Here is a 26,122-nt window from a genome sequence, read left to right on the forward strand (position 1 = left end):
GTAGCCCACACATATGCATAGCCTATTCCATGATCAACACTTCCCATCAGCATGGTACATTTGGTACAACTGATAAATCTACATTGACACATCATTATTACTCAGAACACACAGTTTGTATTAGAGTTCACTCTTGGTGTACAAATGTATAATGGTTTGAAAAACTGTATAATGACATATACCCATTATTGTAGTATAATAGACAATAGTTTCCTGGTCTTAAAGATCACCCATGCTTTCTCTAACTATCCCTCCCACTCCCCGGGCCCCTGAAAACACTGATATTTACTGATTTGATAGTTTTTTTTTTTAGAGAGAGAGAGAGAAGAGAGAAAATTTTTTAATATTTATTTTTCAGTTTTCGATGGACACAACATCTTTATTTTATGTGGTGCTGAGAATCAAACCCAGTGCCCCGCGCATGCCAGGCAAGCACAATACCGCTTGAGCCACATCCCCAGTCCATGATGGTTTTGCATTTTCCAGAATGCCATACAGTTGGAATCATCCGGTACGTTGCCTTTTCAGATTGCCTTCCTACAGTCAGTAATGTACATTTGTCTCCTCCATTCCATAGCTTGATAGCTCCTTTTTTTCGGTGATGAGTACCCTAGTACCTATATATACTGCAATTTGTTCATTCACCTTCTTGAGGTATATCTTAGTTGCTTCCAAATTTTGGAAATTATGAACAAAGCTGCTAAAAATAGTCATGTGCCAGTTTTTGTGTGGTCATAAGTTTTCAACTTATTTTTAATATATACTTATGAGTACAAATGCTTGATTGTGTAGTAAAATTGTTTCATTTAGCAGGAAACTAAAGACAGCCAAATTGTCTTCCAAAGTGGTTATACCATTTTGCATTCCCACCAGCAATGAATGAAAGTTCCTGTTGCACCATATCTTCACCAGCATTTGATATTGTCAGTATTAGGGATTTTTGTTTATATTTTAGTAAATGTATAGTAGTATCTCATTGTTTTAATCATCATTTCCAGATTACATGTGATGTTGAAAATTTTTTTTCATATATTTATTTCAGTCTTTATAACTTCTTTGATGAGGTGCCTGTTCAAATATTTTCCCCATTTTAAAATCAGGTTGTTTTCTTAGTGTAATTTTAAGAGTTGTACATTTTGGATAAGCCTGCTTGTTTGGGTGTGATTTTTCCCCCCACCAAAACTCATGTTGAAAGTTGATTCCCATGTTGGTGGTATGAGAAGGTGGAGCCTTTATGTGTTGATTAGGTGTTTGAGAGAGATTAATGCCACTCCTGTGGGACTAGCTTCACATCTAGTGAATTCTTGCTTTTGATACCTTGCCTTAGTTACATAAGGTAAAGATGCTCAAATTTTCTCTATTCTGCAGGTGCCTATTTTTTCTTCCACTTTCTATCATGAATTGAAGCAACACAATGCCAATGTGTTTGCCAATGGTTTGCCAATGGCATGTTCTTGGATTTTCTGGCCTCCAGAATCACGAGCTAAAATAAACCTTTTCCCTCTTTTTAAACCTTTTTCTTATATAAGTTATCAAATGTTAGGTATTTTGCTACAGCAACAGAAAATGGACTAAAACACAATCCCTTAACAGATGTGTCTTTTGCAGATATTGTCTCCCAGTCTGTGGTTCTTCTTCTCTTTCTAACACCTTTTTTAGAATGATTATTTACCATCTACATATATTCCTAGATGAAGAACATGGACTAAAGAGTCCACTTTTTAAAAGTACAGTGATTGAACCCCAGTGTGCTCAACCACTGAGCCACATTCCCAGCCCTTTTTATTTTTAATTTTATTTGAGACAGGGTCTCACTAAGTTGTTTATGGCCTTGCTAAAGTTGCTAAGGTTGGCTTTGAATTTTTGATCCTTCTGCCTCAGCCTTCTGAGTCGCTAGGATTACAGGTGTGTGCCACTGCACCTGGCTCTGCATTGTTTGGTTTTTTGACTATTGAGCTTTGATAGTTCGTTTTATATTCTGGATACAAATCCTCAATCTGACATGTGATTTGCAAATAGTTTCTTAGAGTCTGTTTCTTGTCTTTTCATTCTTTTAATAGTATCTTAAGAAGTCAAAGTTTTTAATTTTGATGAAGTCCAATTTATCCCTGTGTTCCATTCTAAGGATTGAGCTTTTGGTGTTCTATCTGAGCCTAACCCAGTTAGGCAGGAGGTCACAAAAAAGTTCACCCATGTTTTATTTTAGAGTTTTATAGTTTTAGATTTTGGATATATTTTGTGATCTACTTAAAATTGTGATCTGTTTTGAGTTTTTGCATATTGTACAATGTAGGAATCCAAATTTTTGTTTTTGTTTTTGTGGTGCTGGAGATAAAACCCAGGGCTTCATGCATGTGTGAATCAATCATCTGTCGCTGAGTTTCATCCCCAATCTCTAGATTTCGTTTTCTAAACATATGTAAGTCCAATTATTTCAGCACTGTTTTTTTGTTTTGTTTTGTTTTTTTATTTAACATGTTGTCCTGTCTTTACTATATTGCCTCTGGAGCTTTGTCAAAAACTACTTTTCTGCCACATATGTGAGAGCTATTTCTTGGCTCTTATTTTGTTCCATTGATATAGCTTCTTATTCCAGGAGCATTCTGTTTTGATCACTATAACTTTATAACAATTCTTGAAATTAGGTAGTGGTAGGCCCCTAACTTAATTCTCTTATTCAGAATTGTTTTGGTTATTCTAGTTACTTTGTATTTCCATATGAGTCTTATAATTACCTTGTTAATTTCTACAAAAATACCACCTGGAATTTTTTTTTAAAGAGAGGGAAGAACCCTTTGTTCAAATTTTATTTATTTATTTGTTTTTAGTTGTAGGTGGACACAATATCTTTATTTTGTTTATTTTTTTTAATGTGGTGCTAGGGATTGAACCCAGTGCCTCATCTGTACTAGGCAAGCCTCTACCACAGAGCCACAACCCCAGCCCCACCACCTAGGATTTTTATTAGGATTTCACTGAATTTGAGGATTGTCTTACTTCACTTATTTTTCTATAACAAAACATCTAAGATTAGGTAATTTATAAAGATAATTGCTTTATTGCTCATGGTTCTGGAGGCTGGGAAACCTAAGAGCATGGTGGTGGCATCTGTTCAACATCTGAAGGGTGCTTTTCTTGGATGATCATAACATGGTGAAAGATATTACATGGCACAGCAGAGCAAGCATGGTAGCTCCATCTCCTCTTATGGAGCCACTAATGCCATTGTGGGGACCCAACCCTGATGACCTTATCTAATCCTAATAATCTCCCAAGGCCCTACTTCCATATATGATTAATGTCTGAATTTGAGGATTAAGTTTCTAACACATGAATTTATATATATATATATATATATATATATATATATATATATATATATATATTATATACATATATCATACAAAAAAAATCTTTATTTATTTAAATTTTTATGTGGTGCTGAGGATTGAACCCAGTACTTCACATGTGTGAGATAAGCACTCTACCACCGAGTTACAGCCCCAGCCCCCAACACATTAAATTTTGAGGGACTCATTCAAATAGTTTCAGGGAGAAAAGAAACTCAACAATATTAAGTGTTAAGACTATGAACAAAGAATATTTTCTCATTTACTTAAGATTGTCTTTATTTTTTCTCATCAGTATATTATAGATTTCATTGTAGAGATCTTTTCCCTTGTCAGATTTATCCCAGTGTATTTCACATTTTATGTGAATGGTGTTCTTAAAATTTCAATTGCTAGGTCTTCTAAATACAGGGTCATATTGTTAGCAAACAGGGACAATTTGAGCTTTTCTTTTCCTATTTGTATCCTTTTAATTTCCTTCTCTTGCCTGATCTGGCTAAAGTTTCAAGGACTATGTTGACTAGGAATGGTAAGAGTGGGCATCCTTGTTTCTATTTTTAGGGAGATGCTTTCATTTTTTTCTCTGTTCAGTATAATGTTGGCCTTGGGTTCGTCACAGTAGCCATTACAATGTTGGGGTAAACTCCTTCTATCCCTAGTTTTTTTAATGTTTTACACATGAATGGGTGCTTCACTTAGTCAATTTTTTTCTGCATCTATTAAGATAATCATATAATTCTTGTCCTTAACTCTATTTTTGTGGTAAATTATACTTATTGAGTTCTATACGTCAAAACAAACTCCCATCCCTGGATAAACCCCACTTGATCATGGTGCACTATCTTTTTAATGTGTTTTTATATGTGAATTGCCAGTATTTTATTAAGAATCTCTGCATCTGTGTTCATCAAGGATATTGGCCAGAGTTTGTTTCCTTGATGTGTTTTGACTGGTTTTGGTATCAGGGTGATACTGGCTTCATAGAATGAATTTTGGTATTTCCTCTTTTTCTATTTCATGAACTAATTTGAGGGAGTTGACTATTAGTTCTCCTTTAAAGATCTGGTAGAATTTGGCTGAGGATCAATCAATCCTGGGCTTTTATTTGTTGGAAGGATTTTGATAGCTACTGCAATTTCATTTCTTGATACTGATCTGTTTAAGTTTTCTATACCTTCATGGTTCAATTTGGATAGGTCATATGTGTCTAGGAATTTTTCACTATCTTGCAGATTGTCTATACCAGAAATCAAATTATAACACAGACCTACAGTAACAAAACCAGCATGTACTGGCACCAAAACAGACATGATGACCAATGGAAGAGAAGACACAAAGACACCACATAATCACATTTATCTACATAAAGGTGCCAAAAACATATGTTGGAGAAAAGATAGCCTCTTCAATAAGGTGATGGGAAAACTGGATATCCATATGTAGAATAATGAAATCTCACCCCTATCTCTCACCTTACATAAAAATCAACTCGAAGTAGATCAAAGTCCTAGGAATTAGATAAGAAAACTGCAACTGCTAGAAGAAGATGTAGGCCCAGCACGCTAGCATATCAGCACAGGAGCTGACTTCCTTAACAAGACTCCTAAAGTGCAAGAAATAAAACAAAAAATCAGTTAAGTGGGATGGCATCAAATTAAAAACGCTCTGCACAACAAAGGAAAAAATATGTGAAGACAGATCTGACAGAATGGGAGAAGATCCTTGCCACTTGCTCCTCAGATAAGGCATTAATATCCAAAATACATAAAGAACTCAAAATACTTAACATCAAAAACCAAATAACCCTTGGGCTGGGTTTATTGCTCAGTGGTAGAGTGTTTATCTAGCATGTGCAAGGCCCTGGGTTCGATCCTCAGCACCACATAAAACTTAAGTAAATAAAATAAAAGGTATTGTGTCCAATCACAACTAAAAAATTTTTTTAAATAACCCAATTAATGGGCTGGGGATGTGGCTCAAATGGTAGCGCACTTGCCTACCATGCGTAAGGCACTGGGTTCAATTCTCAGCACCACATAAAAATGAAATAAAGATATTGTGTCCACCTGAAACTAAAAAAAATATTTTTTAAAAAACCCAATTAATAAATGGGCAAAAGAACTAAACAGACATTTCTCAAAAGAAGAAATTCAAATGGCCAACAAATATATGAGAACATGGGCTGGGGATGTGGCTCAAGCGGTAGCGCACTCGCCTGGCATGCGTGCGGCCCGGGTTCGATCCTCAGCACCACATACAGACAAAGATGTTGTGTCCGCCAAATACTAAAAAAAATAAATATTAAAAAAATATATATTAGAACATATGAATATATGATCAACATCTTTAGCAATTAGGGAAATGCAAATCAAAACTACACTGAGATTTCATCTCACCCCAGTCAGAATTGCAATTATTAAGAACAAATAATTAAAAAGTGTTGGCAAGGATATGGGGGAAAAGGTATACTCATACATTGTTGGTGGAACTGTAAATTGGTGCAACTAGTTAAGCAGTATGGAGACTGCTTAACTAACTAGGAATGGAACCGCCATATGACCTAGCTATCCCATTCCTTAGTATATATTGAGAAGATCTAAAATTGGTATACTACAGGGATACAGCCACTTCAATGTTTATAGTAGCACAGTTCACAATAGCTAAGCTATGGAACCAACCTAGGTGTCCTTCAACACTGAATGTATAAAGAAAGTGTGGTATATATACACAATGAAGTATTACTCAGCTATAAAGAAGAATGAAATTAGGGACTGGGGCTGAAGCTCAGTGGCACAGCGCTTGCCTTGCATGTGGGAGGCATTGGGTTCCATCCTCAGCACCATATAAAAAAATACACAAATAAAATAAAAGCATGCTGTCCATCTACAATTACAAAAAATTTTTTAAAAAAGAATGAAATTATGGTATTTGCTGCCAAATAGATGGATCTGGAGACTATCATGCTAAATGAAAAAAGCCAGACCCAAAAAAGTCAAAGGATGAATGTGGAAGCTAGTCTAAAATAAGGAGAGAAAGAGAGAAGGGATAAAAAGAATAAGGGAATTCCATCAAAACAGAAGAAAGATTGGTGTAGTAAATGAAGGGATTGACAGTAAGGGAGGAGGGACCTGATAAGGGAAGAACAATGGAATGAATCTGACCATAACTTTCCTATGTACATATATGAATATACCACAGTGCATCTCACTATCATGTATATCCACAAGACACTATTTTTAATTTTTTTTAAAATGAACTAATTAATTAATTTTACAGTAGAATGCATTTTGACATATTGTACACAAATGGAGCACAACTTCTTATTCCTCTGGCTGCACATGTTTCAGAGTCACTCCACTAGTGTAATCATAGAGTAATAATGCATAAGACACTAAATTTAAAAAACTGTAAGTAAATAGCAGAAAAATCAGTAGAGTAGAGGGAAGGAAACAGGAGGGAAGAGAAGAGGAGAGGGAAAGGGGAATTCAGTACTGGGGACTGAATTAGAGCAAATTATATTCCATGCTTTTATAATTATGTCAAAATGAATCCTTAATTATCTATAAGAAAAAACAAAATGCAGTCTAAATAGGTCTACCTTATTTTCAATTGCTGACTATTGTTACTGTATAGAAAACAATTGATATTTTTGTATATTAATCTTACCTCTTGCAATCTTGCTAAACTCACCAGTCCAGGCACCTGTGATTCCTTTTCCTTATCTGAATGCTCTCTGATTGGAACCACCAGTACAATGTTGAATAGAAGCGATGAGAGTGGATCTCCTTGTCTCATTCCAAATCATAGGAAAAAGTATTCAGTCTTTCATCATTAAATATGATGTCAACTGTATGCTCTTCATAGTTTTCCTTTATCAGGTTGAGGTTGTTCCTTTTTAGTCCACTTTCCACTTTGCCAAGGTTTTCTTTTATTAGAAACCAATATTGGATTTTGTCAAATGCTTTTTCTGCATCCTAAGGTTTTTTTTTTTTTTTTTTTTTTTTTTAATATGGTGAATTACATTAACTGGTTATTTTACATGCTGTGGTTTGGAAGTGTCCCCCAAAGGCCCATTATGTTAAAGGTTGCGTCACTGTGGCCCTATCTGGAGGTGCTGGAGTCTTTAAAGAGTTAAGTCACTAGGGGTGTTGCTCTTGAGGGGATAATGGTTGGCCTTGTAGACTAAGTTCCAATTTTTTGGAAGAGTTTGGATAGAATTAGTGTCATATCTTCCTTTATCAATGTAGCCATGCACACCTTGAATTTTTTTTTCTCTCCTCCTCCTTTTGGTAATCTGTTTTCCATGATTTTCTCCATTTCAGCTAGTTGTTGAATTTATTAGCATAAATATATTCATGATATTTCTTTGTCAACTTTATAATAGCTTCTGTAGTATGCCACATCCCTCACTCTTGATATTGGTAATTTTTTCTTTCTCTTTATCTCCTGAACAATCTGACTAGAGATTTATCAATTTTATTGATCTTCTGGAAGAAGATGTAAAAATAATTTATTTTTATTTATTATTTAGCAACTTGGTTTTTCTACTAGTTTTTTGGAAGCTTACTCTATATTTATATATTTACCTCTAGCCCATTAACTGCTCTTAGTATGCTTTTAATTAATATGCCACAACTTATTTACCCATCCTCCTGTTGATGGGCACATAAGATGGTCCCCACCCCCAACTTTTTTTCTGGTTCTAGGTCTTGAGACCGGGAGCATTTTACCACTGTACTACAACCCCAGTCTTTTGAGTCAGGGTCTCACTAAATTGCTAAGACTAGTCTCAAACTTGAGATCCTCCTTCTTCAGGCTCTCAAGTTGACAGGATTAAAGGTGTATGCCCCCACCTGTTTTTGATCACACAAACTATGCTGCAAAGAATAGTCTTAATACGAATCTCCTTAGACATACATAGATTTTCTACAGGGCAAATGAACTGTATTTATAGGCGGTAAACCTTCTCTTTAGTGTATTAAATTCTTTCAGATTCAAAATAGATGTATAAATTTTATACTTGCACTAGCAGTTCATGGGAGGGGGCAATTCTTTACATACTTTTTAACACTCAAGGGTGTCAGACATTAAAAAACCTAACATGACATCACTGCATTTTGGGAATGCAAATTAAAAAAATTAAAAGCAGAGAAATACCGCTACACACCTATTAGAATGGCTAAAACACACACACACACACACACACACACACACACACACCCAACATTAAACAGTATCTAATGCTGGCGAGGGTGCAGTGCGACTGGAACTCTCGTATACTGCTTGTAGGAATGTAAGATAGAACAGTGGTATAATCCAGCAATCTCCTAGGTATTTAAGCAAGAAGGGTGAAAACATGCTCACACAAAAAGCTGCATGTGAATATTTATAGTGGCTTTATTCATAATTGTAAAGGGCCTGTCATAGGCAAGTTTATGTTTTTATTTGAAAGTAAGTTTGGATAGATATGAGGGAACTCCTGAAAGCAGTTAACCACTGGTGGGAACAGGGTCCAATCAAAAGAACACAACACCTCCAGAAAATTCTGTTTTCAGTTATATACAGGGCCAATCCAATTCTAAAATTCAATCATAATCTGCCCATGAAAAATCCTTGGAAACCAAAAGAAAGTATAGCAATTTGTTATGCCTCATCAGTGACCAAAAATGGTTATCTAGAGGCTAATAAACATATGCTTAGGATACGACAGAAAAGGAACTAGTGTAGAGTTTGCAGATGAAATATAGGATGTCCAATTAAATTTTAATTTCAGAAACCACTGTGATTTTTGCATGGGACATACTTATACTATCTTGTTTAATTTATTTTGAGAAGAAATTCAATTACTTATACAAATAATTATTTATTATATTAACATGTCAGGTCTTAAGCTTTTTTTTACAATAGTACTTTTCAAAATGAATTCTGCATGATACAGACAACAAAATGAAGACAGCTTCATAATTACTTTAACTACAAATACCAAAATTATAAGTACTACCCTTCTTATTCTATTTAAAGAGGTACATAATGGGTCCCATATGAATGAACAGCATTTTTGTTTTGTTTTGTTTTTGTGCTTGTCAACATGGAAAACAATTTTGTAAAATAAATAAATAAAGGACTAAAAAAATTTCTAGTTTTATTGTGAAAACACTAAAGTACATATTTGCTTGATTGCAAACTCCACTCTAATAGTCATTCAATCTTCATCACTGATAAATGCTACCACAGTGTACCCTTCCTTTAATGGAATAAAAGGCTGTGGGTAACCACGTGACAGTGAAGGAGAGAAGGAAAAGCAACTCATCAATTAATAATTTCAGTTGGAGAGGAAATGTTATCTAAGTCTATCCTATACTTTCCAAATGATATTTCAACTCCATCTCTTTGGTTTTTCCCCTTTTCCATGCTGGTGATTGATCCCAGGGTCTAGCACTTGTTAGGCAAACACTCTACCACTGAGCCCCATTCCTGGACCTCAATGCCATCACTTGAAGAAAAGAAACCTGAACACCTCGTTTGAATTTCTGGCTTTGCGTATAAAACTCACTAATAACAAAACAGAAACAATAGCATTGAGAGTAATTTTTCTCGATTTAAACAATATTTGACTACCTTACTTTATTAGAGATAGGACTAGGCACTTTGGGGAACACACCCATGACTAAGGAGCACTTAAGGAACTCATGATCTAGTAGGGCAGAAGCACACGTGGACAAGTAAACATAATAACAAGTAAGCTCTCAGGTAAAACACTACAGGGCAAACAAGAGGATGATATTCTATGGTGGTGAGAAGTCAGCCAAAACTTCATGGATACATGGCTCAAGACAGCTCTAGGGACTAGGGTTGTGGCTCAGTAGTAAAAGCTCTAGCCTAGCATATGTGAGGCATAAAAATAAAAATAAAGGTATTGCATTCGTCTACAACTAAAAAAGAAAGAAAGAAAAAAGACAGCTCTGGGCAAGGGATGAGAGTGGCAGAGGAACAGAAGAGCAAGAAGTAGAGATGGTCAGTTGCAAAGTTTGAGCAGTACCTGAATGGTTCTGTTTAACCTGGCCCCGTCCCAGGTCTGCTCTAACCCTGGCTCCTTAGTACCAAATTCTCCTTCCCTATGTTCTTGGAATGCTAGAGGATCCATCTCTCTCCTCCCATTTCCTAGTCAAATAATCCTCATGGGGGCTCAAATTCAGTGTTGCTGTCTCTGCAAAGTCTTCCAGACCACCCAAGCAAGCCTTCATACTAGCTGAGCTCTTGAATCAGGTGATCTCATAGCACACCAAAACTTCATATTAGGTCACTTGTTTTAATATCTACCCAACTTGATTACACATTCCATGAAGACAGGGACCTTCTTCAGTCTTCTTCACTTTTGTGGCTCCTGGCTTAGCATTATTAGCATAATACCTGCCACACAGAAGATACTCAATAAATTGTTGATGAATTAATTCTGATAAGGTTTTGTGTGCTGCTGAAGTTAGCTTTAAATGTTTTCATAATTTGATAACTATGTTAACTTACAGGGCTCATAAGAAAGGTACATAAATAAATTAATAGCTTAATCAATATAATTTCCATAATTTAAAGCAATTTCACAGATAGTATGTAGTAGTCTTCTAAATGTGCTAAGTACAACCATCTTTCCTAGTAAAAGACAGTTAAACTGAATATTTAGTACAAAAACAGCAAACAATAAAGGCACACATGGTAAACTAAAATTAAATATCTTGATTTTACAGATAAAACCTTCCATTTTAGGTATTAGAGTGTCTTTGCCCTTTTACTTTCTTAGTCACATGTAAGAACTATCTAAATTTTAGGTAAACTCAAAACATGCCCAATATTTGAACTGTAATGCCTAATAAACATTCACTTAATTTTATAACCTTTTCCAGGCCCCAAATGAAAAGAATTTTAAGTGTCTATATATTTATTCAATGAATATATCATTTATTCTCTGTAGCAACACCCCAATACTTCACTACCAAATTTATATCAGTTGGAAGGGATAGACAGTACTCAAACTAAAAACTTAGTTATCTCAGATTTACTGATTTGCCTCTGAAAAATATCTCAATGTCTAAATCTAAGGTTGCTTCCTAGTTTCAACTAGATTTGAATGACACATTTTTTATTTGTATAAGTACTAGAAATATTTAATTAAAAGGCTGAAGAATACACTGAAATGCTTTGTTTTTTGAAATCTGATTTTTCCAACTATAAAGTTACTGGCATTTGGGGAAAAAGCAATAACTTAAATGAACACTAAAAATATAAAGCCTATGTTTAAAACATAGCCTTTATTAATACTGACCGCTGAGCTCCATTTTTATTTTACATTGAAATACTTCTGCTTTGCAAAGAAAAGACAGAAAAGTGCATTTTACAAGAGTACTTTTTTTGTTTTTAATTCTCTGAGAAAATGGAAGGAATCTGAATCACAAGTTCACAATGTGGTAAAATGAAATTAAGAAACAATGATTTCAGTAATGCTATGCCATCACTAGTGTTTAGCTCTGACTTTGTTCTTGTAAATCAGATCCTGATATACAGTCTAGAGCATCTAGGTTATACTCTACAGCGTATTAAACACAGAAAAGGAGGTTTAAAAAAAAACCCTTTCAATGTACAAACATGAATTTAAAAATTGCTTTTAAAAAATCACTTTTTACATAATGTATATGCAAAACTGCTTTAAATACATGATTTTGGAAGAATTATTTACAAAATGTATCAGCCTGTGGAACAATTCACAGACAAAGCATACATAGTTGCTTTACTTAGTTGTTGCATCTCAACTTTGGGAGATATAAATTTATTCGGCAGTATAGCAAACATAAAACTGTGACAAAATTTCTGAAGGGCAACCAAAAATTTGATCCTTAAAACAGTTTAAATACTAGGACTGCCAAAGTTTCTAAATAAGGACATACTTCAATGATCCAGATGCCCATTTATAGTTCTATTCTGTTTGAAGGACTGAGACAGACTCCCTTCAGTACAGGCCAGGCTGCTGGAGGTACCTCCTGTAAAAGGGACAGCTGAGAGCTAGCGTCATCCAAAGAGTGAATTAACCTAGAATTTTCTTTTTTTCAATTTTATTAATATTTTAAAAAATACATAAAAATACAACATCCAATGTCTGAATAAATATATTTAACAAGTTGCAAGATAATACCTTATTTTACACAAAATTTTCAGCTTTAGAAATCTTGTTAAATAACTTCATTGTTGTTATATATTTCATTTTTGTATTTTTGTAACAAAATAAAAACTCTGAAATTACATAGAAAAAAGACAAAATATTTTTGTCAAGGGATAAGATAGTCCACTGAAAACTTATTCACAATTCCACTGTAAACATTAATAAACATTAAAATATTTGCATAATTGTGTGCTCAAAAGTCCTATAAAAAGTGGAAGACTTATTACAACTGTAGTTTTCAGTCAACTACACTTCCTTTCACAATTTATTTTGTCCCATTTACACCTTTAAACCTGGGCACACTGCTGAACATATACTTTGGCAGTTCTAAATAGCAAGTGCTTCCACAGAAATTAAAAAAAAAAAAAAAAACATCAACAACAATAAAAAACACAACATAAACCCCCTACTCACCAAGTATACAAATACATCTTAGTGAAAGTGCAGCAGTATCTATTCAGCTGGATAATATTTTGATGTTTACCATGTGCACTTGCTTGTCTATGATTTCTATAACACCTGAAAAGCTTTATTTTACAAATTCAAATTTGCTAAGTGCCCTTTTTTTCTATATCACAAAAAATGAAAAAAATAAAGAGGAAAAATTATAACAAATATGGCAGGCTGCCTAACCTTCAATTATTAATCAGCTTTTTTTTTTTTTTTTTTTTTTTTTGCAACAAGATAAAACAAGAGAGAAGGGAATAGATACAATCCAGCCTGGAAAAGTACACAGGATATACTTAGCAATGTCAAACCAGTTGAGTGCTCTCTGTGGTTGTATTTCAGGGTTTTGGAATTTATGTCCATGGCAGCAAACTGCTGGGAAGGCAGAGAAAATGTTTATCACCTGCATTCTACAGCAAGGACATTTTGTGGGGGAGATGATGATGAGGGACTCATTCCAGTGTCTGATGAAGCAGATGACATAGAGGCTCCTGCATGAGACACTGTAGAATAAAAACAATGATGTTAGAGTCAGAAATGATTGCACAGAGATACCTAGTGGATGGCAAAGTAGAAATAAGATTCTTAACATTATTTTCTTTATTCATTGGTCTCTTCAGTGTTACATGATGGGATAACAAATGCCAGCAAATATTTTGTTTGACTCAATTGAATGGAATCAGTCCTTAGTCAGTTATGTAACCAAAAGTTCAAAATAGACACCACAGGGTTGGGAGTGTTGCTCAGTGGTACAGCATGTGTTTGGTATATGCAAGGCCCTGGGTTTAATCCCTAGCAGTGAAAAAGGGAAAGAAGAAGAAAAAAAAAAAAGACACCACAAAATGTAAAGATTAGAGAGATTAAACTTTTAAACCCCTACTTGAAAGATCCCAGTAAAGGACTTGGCTTGACCCAAATCAGAAACATCCAGAGAATTTCCGTAAATATCAGCTATCACAATTGTGCAGGTTATAGCAATGTGGGTGTATGATTAGGGGAAAATCCTCAAAGACCTTTAACCTAACTTTAGAGAGAAAGTGTTTTGCCAGTTTTCAGACATTTTCCTTTTTTGCTTTTATCTTCTCTTTTTTTTTTTTCCAAAACTTTCCTTCTCCAATCTTTTTTTTTTTTTTTTTAATGGTACTGGGGATGGATCCAGGGGCACATTACCTAAACTGAGCTATATCCCCATATCCCCAGACCTTTCTACTTTTTAAATTCTGAAATAGGGTCTCCCTAAATTGTTGAGTCTGGCCCTGAACTTGTGATACTTCTGCCTCAGCCTCCCCAGTCACTGGGATTAAAGGTATGTGCCACCATGCCCAGAGCTTCTCCTGCCAATCTTTGCCTACTGGTTCCTATTTAAAGTTTTAATTATTATTCAACAGTATCTGTGTACTGGGCATGTGGCACATACCTATAAAGTAATCCCAGGACTTAGAAAGCTGAAAAAGGAAGATTGCAAATTTGAGGTCAGCCTCAGCAATTTAGCAAGGCCCTAAGCAACTTAGTGAGACCCTGTCCCCAAATTAAAAATTAAAAAAGACTGGGGATGTGACTCAGTGGTAAAGCATCCTGGGTTTAATCACCAGTCCAAAAAAAAAAAAAATTTGTAGATGTATGTGATTATCAATAGATATGTTATTCATTGTAAAAGATTCTTGTTTGTATGCTAGAAATCACTTAGTCTCAATTTAATAACTTACTATAAAAATTTCCAAAGAATAAAAAAGGAAGGAATCTTTTTAGTTGTCTGAAACTTACATCACCATTAGGAAACTGAACGCAAAGAAGTGGGGAGTTCTCTGAAGAAATTTATTAATTTGTTCTTTTCTTCTTTTTGTGTTTAAAAGTACTATAAAGACTTTTATGCTAAAAATTTTTTAAAGAAAAGGACAGAGTCTGATCGTTTTCCATTTTGCTCCATGCTATTCCCAGAAACTAAAAACTGCTGGAGCCAACTGTGTTGGCACATGCCTGTAATCCCAGTAACTCAGGAGGCAGAGGAGGAGAATTACAAATTCGAGACCAGTCTCCCCAATTTAGCAAGACCCTGTCTCCAAAGAAAAACAAATTAAAAAAGGTCTATGGATGGAGCTCAGGGGTAGAGTACCCCTGGGTTCAATTCCCAGTACCAAAAAAAGGCTGGATTTGAGTGATTCAAGACCATGCGACACAAGTTATTTTATCAGTAATTCCTTCTAAATCTTTACCGAGGGCAGAAAATTTGTCTCCATAAAGCCAAGCCTGTCAGTTAATTCACCTGTACTTAATTATTTTTGAGATGAACTCCTGGAGCCCTTCTGCCTGATTCTGTTCCATCCTATTTCTGGAGTAGGTGCTTTCCAGGCTTGCTATGCAGCGGTCATCCTACAGCTTCCGTTCGCCATCCCATCCCCCTGAGATTTTCCTTTTCTTTTTTTTTTTTTTTTTTTTTTTAATTTTTTTATTTTTAATTTTTATTGTGGGTTGTTCAAAACATTACAAATTTCTTGACATATCATATTCCACACTTTGATTCAAGTGGGTTATGAACTCCCACCTTCACCCCATACACAGATTGCAGAATCACATCAGTATTCTATTTTTCTCTGTGGGATTGCCTATTTGCTGGACTGCATATCGTTTCTTAGCTTGGCTTCTAAATCTAACTTAAGAAACTTGATGCTGTTCTGAGATTTATTTCTTTCAAATGTACCTTCATAAAGTAAACTTTTAGAAATCTTTATCCACAGGATTCTAAAATTTCAAGAAATGCTTTGCTATTACCCTTTTCCTGTCCCCTCATTCTTTATAGAGGGTACAGTGAGTCCTTTCAATCTTCTAGTTTCATTTCCTCCAGTTCTGAATTGTTTTTGTTTTTCTTGTACCAGAGATTGAACCCAGGGTTGCTTAACCACTGAGCCACATCCCCAGCCCTTTTTTATATTTTATTCTGAGGGCTGGGGATGTGGCTCAGTGGTACAGCACTTGCCTAGCATGTGTGAAGTACTGGATTCGATCCTCAGCACCAAATTAAAAAATAAAAACATAAAGTTAGATTTTATTCTGAGACAGGATCTCAATAAGTTGCTTAGTGCCTTGCTAAGTTGCTGAGACTGTCTTTGAACTTCTGATCCTCCTGCTTCAGCCTTCCAATCCGCTGGGATTACAGGCAAGTGCCACTGTTTCTGGCCCCTGAATATTTTTAATAGTGTACCTTTTGCTTAAAAAAAAAAAAATAGTTATACTGTTTTCCCTCAAGTTCCTTTTTGGTCTCTTTATCTACTTTAGCATCTGTTTTATATACAGGCTTTCCTCAATTATCTAGTCATGTGGCTCCCACATTGAAGAGAGGGGCATCAGGAGGCTAACTGGAAGCTGTCTATGAACACTGAGGCTTTTCAACATAAGCAATGCACATGCACTGATTAGCACAGATGTTACTTTCTGGTACAGGAACATCCAAATGTTGGTATTTATGTTAGGTCTTTCTTCCTGTGGTGGTCAATTTCTTCAGAATCTCCTCCCAGGAATGGGCAAAAACTTGGCTACATCTTTCAGTGAGCCAAGAGGATCAAATCCTAGGCTGGAAGATGGACGGGAGTCTTACTATTCAGTGTTCAAACTTTTTGCTCAATCTATAACTTTTGATTCAACCTTACGCTCACTTCTCGGTATGGCTGGTGTCCCTGAGTCTATAAACCTACTTTCTGTTAAGTTAATCTCCTGTTTTATCCTGGACATGAGGAAAGCCGTAACCTTGTTTTACAGAGGGGGATAGGAGGATCTAATTTCTCTTTCCATTTTCACCCAATCTCTATTTTTTCGGCATCGTCCCACATCCCTGCCTTCAGAGCTTTTCTGGAATCAGGTGGTATGAACTGGCTTGCTGCTTGTTTTGTCTCATTGTAAGAATTGTCTCATCTGCTAGGAGAGTTACAATAGTCCATTGGCTGCTCAGCTATCAAAAGACATGCTGCTGACATTTATTTTCTCCTTTAGTCAGCTGTCTTATTCTCTATTCTTTTTAGGTATAGAGTTTTAAGGTTTTTTTAATGAGTAAACCATTATTTATTCATCCATCCCTATTTATGAATGTTTAGGCTATTTTCCATTTTCCTCTATTTCAAGACAGTGCAGTAAAGAACATCTTTGTATAGTTGGTTTTGGCCACAGGAATAAGGATTTCTCTAGGTTTGAAGGATACACCTAGAAAAAGAATGTATTCTGCATGTTTTTAGGTTTTGTGGGTACAATAGTTCTCTAGAAATAGTTATACTAAAATTGTTCTTTCATAAACAGTATATAAATTCCAGTTATCCACATTCTCTCCAACACATTTAATTAGAAGTCAACCCTACACTTTATTTTGTGTGGTGTGTATGGTGCTGGGGATCAAACCCAGGGCCTCCTGTGTGACAGGCATTCACTCTACCACTGAGTCACACTCCAAGTCCAACCCTTCATGTTTTTAAGATCTAACTGGGATACTTTATCCCTTTAATGATTACTTCAAAGTATCCTGTCCTTCCACTAACTCCTACACTGGTTAATGTAATTCCTGGCTGTCCTTCTAGATGTTCACATTTTTGAGATCAAAGTCTGCACTCATTTAATTCATCTTTTCCATTCTACCAACTGGCAGAGCACCTAGCACATGATGAAGTAGTCATTAATGATGGTGAACTGCACTGAATTATACTACAGTTGCTTAGAAAATGACTTACTGCCCCAGCAAAATAATCCCCTTGAGGATCAGCCTTATATCTTATTTATTTTAATGACCCTCATAATAACAAATACAGTGTCTGTGAATAGGCACTCAATAAATTCCTGTTGATCAAAGAGTAAATTTCAGAGAAAGTCAGATCTTCTGGAGAACCCACCACATTTAGTAAAATAAAAAATTGTATAACTTAGTTCATACTCCCTTTCAGAGGTCTCATACTGACTAATTCAGCTGCTAACCCATTCACTTTAGTAAAGGCAACAGAAAAAAACACTAGGAATCTAAAAGCAACAACTAATAAATGTATATAACATACTCAGAGAGTGACAAACAAATCTTCTAAATTGATAGTATATTTGGAAAAAAAATGAGAAAAAAATTAATAAAATTACCTTCTCTGTCTTTCTTTTTTAATCTTTTTCTTCTCCTGTCTATGGTTGCAACTTCAGACTTCAAAGACATGTAATATTTTCTGATTTCCTGTAATTTTTCTTGAAGAAAAGAGATTCTCTCTGTACTATTCATATTATCTAATTCATCTAAAAGGGAAAAAATTTATTTTAAAATCTATGACAAAAAAGATAGCAGTTCTATCAAAAATCTAAATCATAAGTGAACAAAAAGTTTAGTTTATTAAAGCATACCATAATAAGCTCAATAAGGCTCTTTAAAAAGGTAAGATATGAATTAAATTCATGATTAAGCATCCTTACATATCCAAAATTTCTATACTCAACATGCATTACATAAATGAACACAAAGCAACCCTTATCTATATATAAGTATTATTTTAAATTACTGATATGACAAAAGGCACCTCAGTTTAATCAATTTATATCAGACTGGTTCTTTTTTTTGGTACTAGGGATTAAACCCAGGGGCACTTCAACACTAAACCACATCTCCCGCCCTTTATTTTATAATTAGTGACAGGGTCTTGCCAAGGCACTTAGAGTCTTGCTAAGTTGCTAAGGATGGCCTCAAACTTTTGATCCTCCAGAGCCGATGGGATCACAGGCATGCGCCACCACACCCAGCCATGTGTCTTTTTTTTTTTTTTAGTTATACATGGGCACAATATCTTTATTTTGTTTATTTATTTTTATGTGGTGCTGAGGATCGAACCCAGGGTCTTACACGTTGAGAGGCGAGTGCTCTACTGCTGAGCCACAACCCCAGCCCCATATGTGTCTTCTTAACTGGCAATCTCATCAATATTTATCAAGTTAATCTTATAAAAAGTTACAGATTTGTATTTAAGATAACAAGTAGTGATTAATGATTTGGAATACATAAATTATTTGTTAACCATTATTCCTTATTAAGTTGGCAATTTAAATATACTCCACTTTACAATATATATTCATGTTATCCATAAGCTGCTTACTGAGTTGAAAGCTCCACTTATATGTCCTAGGAGATGAATTTGGATGTTTTTCTCTGTGTTTCTCTTTCTCTCCATCTTTGATATGAGGGGAGATTCTTGCAGGTGATCGTGTAAGCTTCTGAGGCTTAGACACACTAAGGTGTTTCACTGGGGTACATTTACTTGAATTGTCCACAGCTGGGAGATCTTCACTATCACTGCTTTGTCCTGTAACAACAACAACAAGTTTACTTGGAGACTATAAATGATAAAAACCTAAATGCAACAGACTCAGCAGTTACACTTCTTTTTTACACACACATAGATTTTAATGATTTCCAAAAAAAATTTGTTAATTTAGAAAAAAAAAAATGCAGTACATTTTCAGCAATATTATTGCCAGAGACTCTGTCTGCTCAGTCCACACATAAGAAGTAGTTGCCTTCTATGGTGATATGGTTTCTCTGTACTAATTCCCAAAACATTACAGCAGGGAAGTATAGACTGAATTGTTGCACAAAGGAACATTTACTCACCAGATCCCACCGATCTCTCCTGTACCCGCTTCCTGGGCAGCCTTCCTGATGAAGCTTTATTGATTTGATTCAAAGTTTCTTGAGGAATCCAACTCATGTCAACATCATTCTGACTTGATGTACCCATTTCTACTTTCTGTATGTGTCTCTTGCACTTTCTAGATTCTAGGAGTTGATGAAGGCCAACACCAGAAGTCCAAGACCAGCAAGGAACATATACATAATGTTTCTCCATCTAACCCATCTTCTCTTTTAATAACTGTAACCAGTTGATTGAAGACAGCATCTTGGAATACATTGCCATTCAAGTCTTTGTAATTCAGATTGATGACCAGACCAAAGGGTCGTCTACCCATGGGCTCTGCAGGAATGAATACTCAAAATTGGCTTGTCTCTGGGGTGGTACTACAGTGTTCAGAGGAAGAGCTTTGAAATTCTGGATATAAAACTGATAATCCTGAGGATAACGAAATGAGGAATCTAGGGATTCGACAATAAAATCTTCTGTACCCTTGTTTGTAAAGCCTACCAAGAACCTCACTATGTTATTTGCTGGAAAATCTTCTCCTTTCAGAAACAAGATAGTTGTATCTGCATTTGGTGATGCTTCAGAAGAAGATAAATCTTCTTCCTCTGTTTTTATCTTCTGCCAAATCTGTGGGTTCATCTTCTTCTACCTCACCTTCATCATCTTCATCTTCAATTATTGAATCTTCCACTATTTCTTCATCCTCTCTAAGATACTGAGCCAGCAAGAGAAGCAGAAGCAGGCGGGGGAGGAGTCTCATGGCATGGCCAATCCAGTCCCAGTCAGCGAGTGCTCCTGGCGGCTCTGGCGTTACTCTTCATCCCCAGTTACACTTCTTAGTATCATATCGGCAATCTCATATTAGAAGATACTTTTGGTTTTCCCATAAAACACATTGGAATTGTCAATTTTATTTCCTTTTTTTTTTCAAGCTCTACCCCTTACCTCTGACCTAACTTCACTTTCTAAAGCCAACCTTGCCTTCTACTAAAAAGGCAAAGCTGAGGTTTACACATTCAATTTCCAAGTCCCTTTCCTACCTGTATTTGTCCTTATTGTCTTTTTATTTTTTTGGTTTCAAAAAAGAGTTTCTGGACAAACTGATCTTTTCAGCTACGCTCTTTTTTTTTTTTTTAATATTTATTTTTTAGTTCTCGGCGGACACAACATCTTTGTTTGTGGTGCTGAGGATCGAACCAGGGCCGCACGCATGCCAAGCGAGCGCGCTACCGCTTGAGCCACATCCCCAGCCCCTCAGCTACGCTCTTAAGACCAGCTGTACCAGCTCCTCTCCAACAACCAATGTCAACTGTCTGTATTCTCTTCTTTGGTTCCCAGAGTGCACAGCATGCTTAGATCTTTCCACCCTTGAAAAAAGAGAAGGAGGGAAGAGGAGAAGACCTCGCCCTTTAACTGGCACCTCTTTTCCTTGGAAGAGAAACTCTTGTTAACCTGACTTCCATAGTCTAACCACACCTCTATGCTGTGGTTAGGGTCCCAAACTTAAACTACTGGTTCAACTCAATTATGTATTTCAATCCTACTTGAATATTCTACAGCATTTGAAACTTCTTATTCAAATCTCCTAGTGTTTACTAACTTCAATTTATCTCTGGTGAGTTTCCACACTCTTCCTCCTGGCCCACATAAAGGGTTATGCCACACTGTTTTTGTTCCTTTTTCTGCTCATTCTTTTAATTCTTTCATGGTAATCTCATTCTCTTTCGAGTCTCTGACAACTATCTTCTAAAATCCGACTGATTTCTAAGCCCAGATCCTTATTTCCCTAATATTGGGTACCTTTAAACATTCTCCAAATTTCTCTTCCTATAGCCTGCTACTACTCCCATATTCCATATCTCAGGTAACTAATTCCTAATACTTGACCAATCCTAATGATTTTATTTATTTATCTTATTAACTAAATCCTAGTGATTTTATTTACCAAATCTCTTTAATTATTTCCTCTTTCACTGCTTTTTAAACCAGATTCTAGTAAAATTAGTCATGTCCTTTCTTCCTTTTTTTTTTTTTTTTTTGGTACCAGGGATTGAACTTAGGGGAACTCGACCACTTAGCCACATCCCTAGCCCTATTTTGTATTTTATTTAGAGACAGGGTCTCACCGAGTTGCTTAGTGCCTCACTTTTCCTGAGGCTGACTTTGAACTCGTGATCCTCCTACCTCAGCCTCCTGAGCCTCTGGGATTACAAGCGTGAGCCCTTACACCTGGCCTCCTTTTTTAATCTTCTAAACTTTGTATCTGAAATAATCTTCAAATCTACAAACATTACCCATATTATTTTCTCACCCAATTGCTACACTAGAGTACTTCAGTGTGTGATATTTCTACAGACAACATTCTCTGTGTCAGTTATCTGCTGCTGTATTAAAAATTAGTCCCAAACTTAGCAGTTTAAAACTGCAAATGTGTTCATTATCTCACACAATTTTTGATTATCAGAATCTGGGAGCAGATTGTATGGTCTGGCTCAGGAATCTTGTGAGGTTACACTTGAATTTTGAGCCAGGGCTTTTGTCTTTGAAGACTTGACCGAGGCTGGAAGATATTCTTCCAAAGTGGCTCACTCACTCTCTCAAGCTATTGGTACAACATACGGGCCTCTGGACAAACTGCTTGAATATCTTCCCAACAGCAGACTTCCCCTAGAACAAGCCATCCAATGAAGAATAAGGAGGAATTTGGTGCCTTTTATGACCTATTTTCCAGAGTCACACTCTGTCACTGCCACTTTGTTAGAAATGGGACATTGAGTTCATCCCACACTAAATGGGAGGGGATTTAGGTTTTCTTTCTTTCTTCTTTTTTTTTTTTTAATATTTATATTTTAGGTGTTGATGGACACAACACAATGCCTTTATTTTTATGTGGTGCTGAGGATTGAACCCAGGTCCCGCCCGTGCTAGGCGAGCGCTCTACCACTGAGCCACAATCCCAGCCCCTAAGTTTTATTTCTTGAAGAGAAAAGTATCAATGTATATGTGGATATTTATTAAAATACCACACTCCTACAGAACGATGATAAAGCATCAATATCAGAAAGTTAGCACAGATATATTACTATCATCTAATCCTCAGATCTCCAGTTGCCCCAATTATACCCTTTATAGCAGTAGTATCCAGGTAAAAATCATGTATTGCATTTAGTTGCCACATCTCTGTCTCTAAAGTCCCCTTCATGCTGGAACATTTCCTCTTTCCTCAATGTTCATGACCTTTTTAATTTTGAAGATTATAGGTTAGTTATTTTACAGAATATCCTTTAGCTTAAATTTGTTGATGCTGCCTCATGATTAGATTCACATTATGTATCTTTGATAGGAATATCACATATGTGGCTGCTAATGTCCAGTGGGACACTGTTTCAATAAGGATGGTGTTCACTTTGATTATTTGACAAGGTGATGACTGCCAGGCTTGCCCACTGTAACATTACTCACATTCCCTTTGTAATTCCTAAGACTTTTATATACTCATCTCCTATCGCGCTCTTTTCCTTAGACTACACTATATAGCTGACAGTAACCCCCGACTACTAAAATGCCTTTTATCCTGTGTAAATCATATGTTCTTTCCTTGAACTATATGTCTGTTGTAACCTAGAACTTCCTTTTCAGACTTGTATGAAGGCATATTTTAGAGGTTAAACTTTATTAATCTATCAAAATCAATTGCATTTATTTCTACCACATTCTCTTATTTAATTTTATTCATCGCACAAAATTTTTTTCATGTAATCTAATCCATTCATATAGATTTACTAATTTTTTTAATCAATAAGAATTGCCCTTATTTCTCCATGTTTTAAAATTACCATACTATCTACAAATTAGATTTTTTTTTTAGCTCAGAGGAAAACATTCCCTGCAAAAATGTAAATTTATCTACTTTTTTTTTTTTTTATGTGTGTGTGTGTGGTACTGGGGATTGAACCCAGGGCCTTGTGCATGTAAGGCAAGCACTCTACCAACTGTGCTATATCCTCAGCTCCTTTATCTGTTTTTAACACCAGAGTCCCTAATATGTTGCACTAATATTAAACTGCTTTCCATAAGAAATACACATAAAATCAGTATAAAAAATAATTGCATCTATCCCAGTTCTAAGTAAAATTGATATGTACCTTCAGATTAAAGTTGATGAAAAAATATAATAAACTAGATTTATTTTTAAACAGATACAAGCCAGGATCAAAACCAGCAAACTGCTGAAGTGACTACCACCCTACAGAAGCCAGCACTGAAAAGCACTGACCTGCTCCATTCTTGTCATTTTTGGCTACAGCACTTGTTCGCTTTGGGGTGCGCTTTTGTTTTTTTGCCATTAATCCACTATTTCCATCGCTTGGCCTTTTCTGACCTGAAATAAAGGGAAAGAGATAATTTGAAAACAACACAAAAAATATTTTATTATATAAATTGAAAATTATATAATTTGAAAACAACACAAAAAACATTTATTCATCTATGTACTCTACATTTACTTCTATATGAACACTTTTTATTTTGGTACTGAGAATTGACCTCAGGGACACTCGACCACTGAGCCACATCCCTAGCCCTATTTTGTATTTTATTTAGAGACAGGGTCTCACTGAGTTGCTTAGTGCCTCGCTTTTGCTGAAGCTGGCTTTGAACTTGTAATTCTCCTGCCTCAGCCTCCCGAGCTGCTAGGATTACAGGCGTGCACCACCACTCCTGGTTATATATACATTTTAAAAGATTATTTATTTATTTTAATTAGATATATGTGACAGCAGAATGCACTTTGATTCGTTGTACACAATTGCAGCACAACTTTTCATTTCTCTGTTCACAATGTAGTGTTGCACCATATGTGCACTCATACATGTACCTAGGGTAATAATGGCCATCGCATTCCACCAGCTTTCCTGCCCCCACGCCCCCTTAAATACACATTTTTAAAAGAGAAAAGAAAAAAAGATGGTACTTAAAAATCAGCAGTACCTGAAACTCTTAACTTTTACTTTAACACAAAGGCAAGTGTTTCCCTGGCAAGCCTTACCTTTCTCCCTGCTCTCTCGTTCCTGTACAATTATATTGCAAGTACCAGTGGCAGCACTGGCTTCAAACCCATTTGCTGATTCCCTCTCACAGAGACCTTCTTGAGACTCTTCAGCAATGCTGTCAACCTCAATCGTTATGTCGCTCTCACTTTTTACACTTCGAGACTCGTCCTGAGAGAGAGTAAGTGGTGAAGCTGCTGAGAAGTTATGCTGAGCTGTAGGAGGGAGGGCAGGTGGGACAGAAACGAGGGAGCTGGACTCAGAGCTCTCAACTACCACCTCCTCAATGCTGGTCTTTTCCTTCTCATCCAGATCATCCAAATCTACTTCATGGCACACCAAGGTTTCGGGCCCAATCAGAGGCATTGCCTCTTCCTCTTCTTTCAGTGGTGTATTCACAGTTTCTTCAGCTGGACTATCAAGTTTTTCACCACTGGACTCTTGAGCACATTGGTTCGACTCTGCTGTTAATGATGGCATTCCTTCATTTTCTGTTTCAAAGTGCTGTTCGAAATTTAAGTTTTTTATTCCCTCAGATCCAATACAATCACCAGTCCTTTCTTGAGACACACTATTTGTCATTTCTGTTCCATTCTCCAGTCTTATTTTTTTCTCTGGTGATGACTGTCCTAATATTTTCCTTTTCAACTTTTTTTCTTTCCCATATTGGTCAATTTCATCTTCAGTAGCACAAGAAAAGTTTTTACCGTCTAATGAGGAAAATTCAAGACTATGAGCTTCTATGTGAGGTTCACTTCCTGCTTCATCGGGGCTAAATGATGAAATCTTTATAATTTCTAAAGAAAGATCTTTTGTTTTGCTTCGCCTTCCCTTTCCTTTAGGAGATTTTTCTGCCTCTTTCTTAACTTCTTCTACTTGTTCCACTTTGTTTCCAAATATCTGCACTATTTGTTCATTCTCTCCAACTTCTAACTTCAGGGTTTCTAAAGGCTGCATTTGAGTCCTATCATTTTCTTTTAATATATGTGCAGCAATCTTTGGAGTTTCTTCATCTAGTTTATCATCATTCAAATTTTCATTTTTTTCGAGTTCTTCCTTAATATCAGGAGAGAGTTCTTCATTTATCAAATTCTTTTCTAAAGGATCTTCTGTTTCACTATCAGATGAGCAAGAGTCTGCAAGAGAAAAAATTATTATACTATACAGGCTTTTATCTTAATTACCAATGTAATCTTATAACAAAAATCTTACAAAATATAATCAAAACCCTTAATCATGTACTTCCAAATACTCCCACACAAATTTCCTACATAAAATAAGCTATAACATTTGTGACAAAAATTTAGAAGAAGGGGATTTCAAACTAAATTCTGTGAAGATACAATAAATAGCATATTACTATCTCAATGATATATAAAAAGCTGTTTGGTCATTTTCCTTAGTATCATATTTAGGTTACAATAGCAC

General features: G+C 35.8%; 1 protein-coding gene and 1 pseudogene across 3 annotated transcripts in view; both read right to left on the reverse strand.

The window, feature by feature from the left end:
* Positions 1 to 11,734: 11,734 nt before the first annotated feature.
* The window catches only part of Arid4a (AT-rich interaction domain 4A), a 75,470-nt gene continuing 61,082 nt past the window's right edge, over positions 11,735 to 26,122 (reverse strand). For 2 of the 3 annotated variants that reach the window (XM_071608012.1, XM_027929741.2), the window contains exons 20-24: positions 24,694 to 25,830; positions 23,923 to 24,027; positions 19,104 to 19,310; positions 18,109 to 18,255; positions 11,735 to 13,508 (exon numbers count right to left, since the gene is read on the reverse strand). In XM_071608012.1, coding sequence (XP_071464113.1) covers positions 13,405 to 13,508; positions 18,109 to 18,255; positions 19,104 to 19,310; positions 23,923 to 24,027; positions 24,694 to 25,830 — 1,700 coding nt within the window. In that variant the 3' untranslated portion in view covers positions 11,735 to 13,404. The remainder of the gene's footprint in view (positions 13,509 to 18,108; positions 18,256 to 19,103; positions 19,311 to 23,922; positions 24,028 to 24,693; positions 25,831 to 26,122) is intronic. The other variant, XM_071608013.1, reaches the window with a different exon arrangement.
* On the reverse strand, positions 19,611 to 23,899 carry LOC114088159 (translocon-associated protein subunit alpha pseudogene; annotated as a pseudogene).

Source organism: Marmota flaviventris, chromosome 2 (assembly GCF_047511675.1).
Source record: "Marmota flaviventris isolate mMarFla1 chromosome 2, mMarFla1.hap1, whole genome shotgun sequence".
NCBI lineage: Eukaryota > Metazoa > Chordata > Mammalia > Rodentia > Sciuridae > Marmota > Marmota flaviventris.